The 10,381-nt window shown below is 40.1% G+C and overlaps 2 protein-coding genes across 3 annotated transcripts; both read left to right on the top strand.

The window, feature by feature from the left end:
- Nucleotides 1-4,787, top strand: RB195_003983 (uncharacterized protein; the record flags this gene model as incomplete). Of its 2 annotated transcripts, XM_064201882.1 has the most annotated exons (10): nucleotides 851-955; nucleotides 2,341-2,397; nucleotides 2,466-2,554; nucleotides 2,624-2,708; nucleotides 2,808-2,916; nucleotides 2,980-3,107; nucleotides 3,200-3,388; nucleotides 4,245-4,309; nucleotides 4,347-4,394; nucleotides 4,742-4,787. In XM_064201882.1, 10 exons carry the CDS (start codon nucleotides 851-853, stop codon nucleotides 4,785-4,787), a joined length of 921 nt encoding a protein of 306 aa, XP_064057763.1. The 2 variants fall into 2 exon arrangements, with proteins under 2 accessions (XP_013295496.2, XP_064057763.1); XM_013440042.2 differs by lacking the exon at nucleotides 4,742-4,787 and adding an exon at nucleotides 1-62 and having other exon boundaries at nucleotides 850-955; nucleotides 4,245-4,379.
- Nucleotides 4,788-7,391: 2,604 nt separating this feature from the next.
- RB195_003982 (uncharacterized protein) lies at nucleotides 7,392-9,347 on the top strand (the record flags this gene model as incomplete). Its single annotated transcript, XM_064201881.1, has 2 exons — nucleotides 7,392-7,613; nucleotides 9,342-9,347. 2 exons carry the CDS (start codon nucleotides 7,392-7,394, stop codon nucleotides 9,345-9,347), a joined length of 228 nt encoding a protein of 75 aa, XP_064057762.1.
- Nucleotides 9,348-10,381: the final 1,034 nt, after the last annotated feature.

The raw sequence follows: 10,381 nt of genomic DNA, 5'->3' as shown, positions 1-10,381 counted from the left end.
ATGTTGCTTTTGGAATGGTACGATGGGATCCTCGCTCAACTATGTGGGCCGATTGGTGTTAGGTGGGTTCCTGCCGCGAGCGCAACTACTTACGCAATTGCACCAGAAGTCAACTCGTTCTCACTCAACTGTATTTCAGAATGCCATCACACCAAGAACAGTAGAAACCCTACATTGCCTTGCAAAAAGTTGTTTTCAAGGGCACTTCGAAATGTTTCTGTGGTTAAGTGAAAAGGTGAGAGGCCAACAACTTCCTAATCGATTCACGCCTACCAAAAACACTATGCATCTAAAAACATGTAACCTAGGCTCACGTTTCTTTCATATTTCAGCGTCCCACGTTTTCCCATGACTTTTTTATAGGACAATCAAGATAAGCGTGAATACTAATTTTGTTTACAACGATATTATATGACAATGTAATCGATGATTCGTAGTGTTGCATTCTTCCGAAACGTTGTTTTGCTGTGCGCGCGCGCAGTGCTCGTAGTCAAGGTGATATTCGTTCACCACCGACTTCGTTTCTCTCGCCCTCTCCGCTCTCAACGCAAAACGTTCTCCGGGACGACTTTTGTTTCCCCGCCGTCTTTCACGACTTGAATTCATTTCGTGATCCTAGATATTAACGATGATGTTTGGGATTCTCTCACTGCTTATCCTTCTTTCCCTTTATATCTTGAGAATTTGTTGTTGTTATTGTTTTTGTATTGTTATTGTTTGCAGTATTTGAGGTAATTATGTATGAACTGTCCGATACAAACGATATGTAGCTACCGTTAGTATCTATTTTAGGTTTATCTGATCAATTCACTAGATCATTTCTCTTTTTATCTCTTTTCTCCTTTCTAGCATGACGGAAGGGAACTCATCCACAGATGAATTTTCACCGGAGGCACTGCTCACACTTGATATGTTTACAATAGAAAAGAAAATAGGGAAAGGGATGTTCAGTGAGGTCAGTGTATGAGGTCTTTCCTTCTTAATAATTGTTGTGGATAAGCAAATAACAAGTAAGAGATCTTTGCTTGGAAGATCTCACTGCGCCATTACAAAGCTTCTTTGGATTATAACTGTCGAAAATTCTCGTCATTTTCCCATAATATAGTAAAATTAGGGGCGGATGTAGTGTAGCGGTTAGAGGTTCCGCTTCCTGCACCATGGATCGGAGGTTCGAATCCGCCCTAGTGCTCACCAAGCCTTTCATCCCTCCGGGGTCGATAAATTGGTACCAGACTTGTCGGGGAAGATAAAACACTGACTTGACCCATCGGCTAGCCACCGCAAGTCATTGCATAGGCCAGATACACGTTCGTAAAACCTCAAACGATTCTGAAGTGAAGTGAACGTGGGGGCGCATCCCAAGCGGATTGATTAACGCCAGACACTTTATCTTTTTTATCCTTTATACCAAAACTTTGATATGCATGGTACGGTAACCCATGCTGGACCTTTCTATGTGGATAAGAGTTAACGGATAGCATACACTCAGAAGTATTTGGGTACTGCATACTTTGATAGGGCTTAAAATTCATGGAGCTATCCAGCCGAAGTCGAGCGTTGAGTGATACTATTGAGTGACAGTCGTGACAATGACAATTAGTGGAGGTTGTCAACAGAGAGACTTTTAATGAACCCTCTCCAAAAAGGATTTACTAGAATGTCGGATGTGGGCTTAAGTAGGCTGCAGAAGTGCGGGGCCTAATGAGATAAGAAATAATACAATTGATGGAATAATCCAGTGGGAAATAAGATGATGCAACACTTCCAGAAGAAGAAATAAACGGATAAAAAGAACCTTCGAGATGTAGGGATGTAATAAAAAGCTCAGGAAGAAAAAAAAGATGTAGTTTGCATCAGTAGTCCACGAGAAAATAAACTGAGAACGGGTACGGGTGAAATCGAACGGAATGGTAGGGTTATTGTCAATACGTTTCACTATTTCACGTTCGATGAAGGAAATCACGCAGAACACCAAATGTTTGGAAATGACGTAAAATTCCACACATTGCTAAGGACAGTAGGAAAAAAGTAGAAGGATGCGAAAAAAGAAGGAGGACCCTCGAAACTTTTCGGAATTTCCAGTTTAGCTTAGAGTTTACTACAGCCAGGCATTTTTGAAGATCGAAAATGCTAGCTAGAGCTTCCGAAATTCCTAGACCGGAACTCGGAATTCCGTCCATTCTTCTAGATTGGTTCCGGTCGAAGTAGTTTTTGTGCTTAACAAGATGGTTCAATAAATAGTACTTATAAAAGTTTCTTTTAACTAATACTGTGGATATTTTTCTCAAGATTCTCTTCAATCAGAAGAACCCAGTGGTTGCTTCAACTTTTGTTTCTTAGGTATTTCGTGCGAAATGCAACTGGAATGGTCAAATGGTGGCATTAAAAAAGATTCAGGTATGTTTTGTCTGTAAAATTTGTTATCTTTAAGTCTCGACACTTACTTCAAGTTCAGGTTACTTCAGGTTTTCGAGATGGTGGATCAGAAAGCTCGTCAGGATTGTTTGAAGGAAATCGATTTGCTTAAACAGCTGAACCATGTGAATGTCATCAGGTCCCTTTCTGGCGTTAAGAAAAAAAATTGGGCAACAGAGGTTTTGGAATAATCAATTTCATATTTTAGGTACTATGCTAGTTTTATAGATAAGAACCAGCTTAATATTGTGTTGGAACTTGCCGAGGCAGGAGATATGAGTCGCATGATTAAGGTTTGTGCATTTAATTTGCAAGTTTTCTTCTCGAGAATCACAATTTGATACTGTTAGATCAATAAAATCCTGATTCAAAGTAATTTTATCGTATTTTAGCACTTCAAAAAACATGGCCGATTAATCCCAGAACGTACTATATGGAAATATTTTGTCCAGCTTGCCAGAGCTATTGCTCACATGCACTCTAAACGCATAATGCACAGAGGTACTCATAATTTTATTCCCTTTCTTTTTTCTTCCTTTAGAAATTCAACATTCTGATCTTCAGATATTAAACCAGCAAATGTTTTTATCACATCAGAAGGAGTGGTGAAATTGGGTGATTTGGGACTGGGACGTTTCTTCAGCTCGAAAACCACTGCCGCTCATTCTCTTGTCGGCACACCTTATTACATGGTACAATTCTAATTCTTCGCCACTTTGACTTCTGTTATCTTTTCAAAAATTATCTTATTCTTTTATTCCTCTTGTTGTATTCACGTTTGCAGTCTCCTGAGCGAATACAAGAGTCCGGTTATAACTTCAAATCAGATTTATGGTCAACGGGTTGCTTGCTATATGAAATGGCGGCGTTACAATCACCTTTTTACGGTGACAAGATGAACCTATATTCGTTGTGCAAAAAGATAGAAAACTGTGAATATCCTCCTCTGCCCGCGGACATCTACTCCACTCAGGTATTTCTAGTTTTTCAACATTTTTCTGTGTGATCATACGTTTCCATCGATACTTAATAGCAATAGTTGGTCATCAAACACTTTGGTTTTTAATGTTAACGATTTTCTTTCGAATATTTTACGTTCAGATCTATGTTTGTACTTCAACATTTTGTGTTTCGCCACTTTACCGAATAAGTACTTTTTGAATGGGGTTTTAACAGCCGAAATTAAACCGTGAAGGTTGCAAGGCGTTGGTGAAACGGCAGAAACTAAAAGCAGAGTTGCTATTCTTACTGTCACAGGATGTACGTATACAACCAACAAAATATGGAAATACATTTTTCTCCTATCTTGTCCCAATCCAAGATGTTATGTTGTTAATTTGTATTGTAAGCTCCACAAGCATAGATGCGATAGTGCGATAGGAGCCAGTGCTCTGACACCCTTCACTTTTAAACGGTTGGGGAGGGGACCTGCTTCATTTTTGAACGGTTGACGAAATTACACCCTTCACTTTTGGACGGCTATCGAAATGACCCCCTTCACTTGAGCTGCACCCTATGAGCTGAACCCCCTTCACCTGAGTAAGGTCACAAGTATTTATAACCATCGGTATTCGTCCACTCCATACTATCTGAGTGCACCACTTTAACAAAACAACACAAAGGGTCAGAGTATGAGATGTTATGTGGTGTTTTGTTGTTTTGCATTATTTGACCCTGAGAATTGATGTTCCCGTAATTTCATATCGTTGATACCAGTGAATACTACAGATATTTGTTGGAAAAACAATTTTGTTTTATTACAAATGTTTTATAGAGTTTTATATTCTCGAAGATTCGTAGCTACAACGCTTAGTATAGTTACGTTTCAGCTTCGTGACCTTGTATCTCACTGCATCTCATCCGATCCATCTCAACGACCTGAAACAACCGAAGTGTTGGAGATTGCCGAGAAGATGAACAGTTTCTTCCAGCAGCTACCCACGCAAATGGCAACAACGAAATGATTCTGTGGAAATCAGGTTATAAAGTTTTATTTATTCTGTTTATCTGTTTTATTTTGTTATTGATGAATTATTCTGCCATAGCCGGACGAAACGAAATGAAGCTCGGTGCAGTTGCGTAAGCGGTTGCGCTCGAAGCAGTGGGGTGGAGCACAGCGGTTAGAATCGACGGGGGACCCTAGCTAGCACCATTCACCGTTGCAGTTCGCGATGGTCCCACCTCGATCCCAACCGCTAACTCCATCGCGCCGCCTCGAGCGCAACTGCATCGAGCGTCAAGTTGTTTTGACTCAACTTACCAGTTCTGCTTTTATAGCACTTTTCGCTTGTATATGAACAAATAATTCTAGAGATATGAATTCTAGGCGCCGGTCTTATTCACTCCTTGAGCAGCAGCTACATCTTCGATGAAACCTGTAATCACTCTACGGTTAGAAATTTTCCAACATATTTTGTCTGTCGGCGATATTTCTCGTCTTCAGTCGCTCTGAGGGGATTTTTTTACTCGAGGGATTATTCATCACCAATTCTGGCTACCAGTGTTCATTGAACTTATTGTCGAGAGCCAGAATAATGTCAGTGCCTATGATTTTATTTTCTCTTGTTATTCGGTAACTCTAGGCCTGTATTATTTTGAATGGTTAGGTTTTTTTAAGTCACAAATGGTTAGCTTTATACGTACAGTTTGATTCGATATGTAACCAATGTGCGAAGGTGATATTTTTTCAACCATGGTAGTTCTTGTTGACGACATTGGCGGATGGAATACGCCTACATTTGTATTTTTTATGCATATTTACGGAAATATTACTACGTAGAAGACAGGAACTTTTCTTTGTTGCGCTTACATATGTAACGATCATACTCCTTATTAAAACAAGATGGAGTAACAACTATCAATGGAAGCCCTACACTTTTTGGTGGCAATTTTGTGAAAATAATCACTGACTCAGTTTCCATGTGGTCTCTTCTTTCATTTGAAGAAAAAACACCCCATGATCCGTCAATTCCACCGAAAGCTTCTCGCATAAACCCATTCACAGAGGGCCAACGGAACTGTGGTCTTAGCTTCTGTGATCTCCACGGTCGCCCTGCGCTGCTCTCTCGACCACTTAACTAACAATCAAATACTGTTTTCAAATGTAGAGTCAGTCATAGTTATTGATCCAATTCAACTGTTTCAATTTTTTGCTATTCTACGTACAATTTCAAGGCTTTTTGGTTAAAAAAACAGGCCTAATACATATTTTCTTGTGTATCTCTTTATTTTGGATAAGTTAAGTAAGTAAGCCCTATGGATTGTTAAATAATAATAAAAAATGCGAGTATGAAACGTCCCTTACTATGTAAATTTTCTTCTAAAATATTTGAATCAAAAGTCGGAAGAGCTGGGTGTATAATCCAGCGCTTCAAAAAAATTGATGATACGCTTTCCTCAAAATGAAAAATAACGCAAAAACGGGACAAAGTTGGTAGCCGCAAGTTATGCCTTCAATAATTTCCCGGTAAAGTCTGGATCTATTTACATCTTTACATGAGATTTTTTAAATGTATGTAGGAAGTTGAACAAACACTTCTATCGTAAAGTACCTAAAAAAAACCGGCTCTGTCGAGGATGTACTTCCTAGAAACATATTTCCGGATTTCATGCGTTAAATTTTCCAAGAAAAACTTTTTCTACAATGTTCATGTGATTTCTGACATTGATATTGTGCACTCTGTGATTCGATGTTATGGATATAGATTATTATTTATGATGGATTTCTATGTTTACTCTTTGTTGATAAAACGCTGCACTCTTTCTGTTGTGGGAATAAAAGTTATCATATTGTAGAAAGTGCAACGCACGTGCTGTCTCTATGCTCTTTAGCAGTTATACGACCGTATGGTATTGTTGTTTTATTACTGATTTTAATAAATTCTCAGTGTATGACCTCGAAACATGAGTTCTTACTAATTTGGCTGAAACTGAAGATTGTAGACAAAATTCTAGTATTACAATACAGAATTTTACATGTGCACCTCATCGGGGTTTAAAAAATTCGATCATGATGCAATGACTTGGTTGCAGGGTTTTATGCTACCGTGGTGTGCAATACTTAAGGTGAAGTAACATAGCATACTAACAACTTGGTGAAAATGAATTGAAAGTGCAGGAGTACGTCGCCAAAAGTCTCCCATTCCAGCACAGAAAGTTGGACGTCACACGGCACGGGGCCAGCGTGACTACAGAGCCAAATAGGGCTGGCCCCACCACACGAGCCAGTTGAGGGAAAGAGAGAAGACGAGGTGTATCAATTGGCAAGCAGTTACGGTGGAGTTCTTCATTGCCGCATGGGCCGGAAGCAATATCTGGATGACTCCACACGAAGAAGAATCATCAGGAAATTGCAGGGGCAAAGTGTGACGAGTGTAGCTCAGGAGTTTGGTATTACTCACAGCATTTAATACGCATGGCTACAGTGGAGAAATTTGTTTGTATACAATGAGTGGGTGTAATCTACGAGGAAATTTCGACAAATATTTGACGCGACCAATTTCAATCACAGATGCAATAATAGTAATGATGCAAAAGAGGACTGTGATACGAGGAGGAAGGGAAAAGGGACTAATCTGTAAGCGATACAGTGCATATGGAATGCCACAGGGTGACTACGACGCGAAAGGATCGGCGCTGCCTCTTTTAGCTCACACACACACACTCTCTCTCTCCTCTTCGCGTCAAATATTCGTCGGAATTTCTTCGAGGATGACTTTCATCAATTGTATACAAACAAAATACTCACATCATTCTTTCACGGGCTTGGAAAGCGTTCCGAAGCATAGGCGTATGGAGAGATCGAGGGATCGTAGAGGGGGTGATTGATCGCGCGCGGTCAACTACGGCAACAGATGACCGTTGCATTGTGACACAGGCAGGAAGGGATCCGTGTCAACCAGCAGGAGCAATCGCAACTAAATATAACAGGGCCGTAAGGTACGCAATCTCACGCTCCACAGCGGCGCTGCGACTGCATGTCGGTGGTCTCGTTGCCCGATGACCAGTACGTGTTTTCCGTTGGCATCCGCACATCGACAGTACCGTCTACGATGGTAGGGGCTAGACCAAAGAGGAATGAGGACCGTACATCTGCCCTCACTTTTGCACAGGACATCTGCCCTCGCTTTTGCACCGATTTCGGCAATCAATCAGACATTTCTTATGCATATGGAGTATGGTTGACATGCAGTCTATCGGTATGAACTTTAATTAATCTTGTGGCTGAAATCCGTCACTTTTCTCGTCCCCGAAAGAAAATTTGCGAGATTTGCGCTCGAATCGGTGCGTTGGAACGTAGCAGCGTGGGGATCGTGTAAGGATCCTCACTACCGCAACCCACCTGCGCAGTTCGCTATGGTCCCGCATCGATTCCAAACGCTGTCTCCACCGCACCGCTTCGAGCACAGCCGCTTACGCAAACGCAACTGTCCGTGTTTCATGTCGCTTTGACCTTTTGACTATAGAATCATATTTTTTTGTTACTGGTGTAGTGTATTTGAAGCGATGCTTCTTATGTAATAAACAACAACCAATATATTTGTAGCATAATTGCAAAAAGAAAACTGCTAGGGAGCGCAACATCCTCCATGTTGGTGTTAAAGCGAAAAAGCTGCTCCATCAACATCAACCACATCGCTGTTGTCGTTTCGGCTAGATAAAGAAAAAAAATGTCTCGTTCTCGCGTAAGATAATCTCAATCATGCTTCTCTTTCTCTTTGAAATCACACTAAATTAGGAGAGAATAAAACATTTTATGTGATGCGACGGACATAAAAGGACAAAATCGAATAAGAACAGATCCTGAGCTGAATTAATTCATTAGTCTGATTCTACGGAAATCGATTTCTTCATGACCCTGATTCTTTGTATTGTTATCTTATCTTCAACTATCACTCTAGGCACAATGTGTATTGCAACCATGAGCCCCGAAGGTAAGTAAGAAGTAAGAGTTACGAGTAATAATTGCAGCCGAATCAAAATGCCTTGAAACAGAAGGCAGTTGCACAAGCAGAGGAGCTTGAGGTGGTGCGGTAGGCTCATTTCTGCAGTCCGACTAGACCTACCGAGAGTCCCGCCTGGAACGCAACCGCTTGAACAGTCGCATCTAACTTGGGCCATTTTGATTCAGTCAAATAAGCGAATAAAAAGATTGGCTGGTTGAGATTGGTTATCCTGAGGTCAGGTGTAAGACAATCGGTAACAAATTGGACTATGATTACATGACCAATGTTCAAAACCGCCCCGTTACCATCCTAGCTTTTCATCCCTCCGGTTAAATTAGACTTGTCAGGAAGGATGAAGCACTGGTTTCATTCATTGCCTAGTCTTCACAAATCATTATGTGGCTGTAGATGCCTTTATAAAGCTCAAACGATTCTAAACTGAAGTTGAAAGTTCCGTTGGTCAATGCTGTGCACATCATCTTTATTTTTTTTGTCTTTTATTGATCATCGCTTGGCAAAATTCTCTGCATGCGCGAACGGATGGGAAATAAGGGAATGATAAGGTCCATTTTCATGTCGCCTTGGCTACTTGAGAAGCTTGATGAGATCGTTCCTTCCTCATCTTGCCTATTTCTACTTATTTCTTTCTATCTATTCTTCTTCGCCGGAGAAACCATGATTGTTTCTATGATTTCAAAGCCGACTTTGAATTCTTCTTCAACCCCTAGTCTCCTGAATTTACCGTTTCTGACAAATCGTAATCTGAAAATCTGGAAAACTGTAATTTTTCCTGAACAATCGCAAGTGTTATTGACTTTCATTGAGAATACATTCCTGAATGGTATTCAGTCAACAAAAAATGATGGCCAAAGTTATGAAAACCTCCGTAAGGAGACCAAAAGAGGAAAAATCGTGGAAACCCCTTTAAGAAACTTTTTTAGTTACTTTTATAGATTTTCCTCATCTTAGTAGGAGTTACAGATCTAACAACCACCACGATTCCAACAACCACCACGATTCCAACAACCACCACGATTCCAACAACCACCACGATTCCAACGACTACAAATACTACAACTACCACAACAACAACGCCCACGACTACCACTACAACTACAACCACTACTACGACTACAACTACTACTACGACTACAACCACAACTTCCCCAAATACTACTGTTATTATCAAAAAATCGACACCTTCCTTAGTCGGAACGTCTTTTCCATGAATTTTTCAGAACGTAAGCCATACCGGTGCAAAAAAAAAAACAATTCTTTGCTGTGTTCTGTTCCCTAAAAATTTGTCGTTAACTCATCAACAAAGATTTGAATTTTATTTTTTTTTTCAGAAAAATTAATAGATGTAGCACTCACAGAATTGGCTTCATAGGCATCAGATATACTGCTCATTCAAAACTATCCATAGCACAATTTTCTTCTGCGAGTGGTGTCTCTTCTGCTGAATACACATCTCAACATTTTCGTTTTACTGTGACAACAGCAGAAATTTGTGTTCGAGCTGAAGCGAAAACAGGCTTATTGTTTGAAAAATTGATTCTGTGCCGGACGCGACTAGATTGACGATATAACTTTAAATCGTACATAAAGTAATCAAATAATGAAATGTTTATTATTTCATATAAGGAAACGGAAAATGCTACGGTAAACACTACATAGGAGTGAGAAGAATGCGAATAGAATGTTGACAGCTATGCTAAAAACGAGAACCCACATTCTGAATTGCGTACGGATCGTATTGTTCGGATTGCGTACGGTAACAGCTGATTTATATCGAGCAATAAAATGACGGCTACTGTGGAAAAAGTGCACAGCCAGTCCGCTATTCCATGATTTTCATCTGATCCATTCTCAATATCTTTAGACTTTTCATTAAGTTTTGAGAAGGAAATAAAGAAATAAGGTTTGGTTTGAAAAACTAGTATCCACGATGTGTGCGTTAAAAGTAAAGAAACTTCTTCTGACACCCAACAACATCCTAAAAAATGCACTCTCCAAGATGT

This window comes from Necator americanus, chromosome IV (genome assembly GCF_031761385.1).
Source record: "Necator americanus strain Aroian chromosome IV, whole genome shotgun sequence".
Taxonomy (NCBI): Eukaryota; Metazoa; Nematoda; class Chromadorea; order Rhabditida; family Ancylostomatidae; genus Necator; species Necator americanus.
This window is presented reverse-complemented; position numbering and strand designations above follow the sequence as displayed.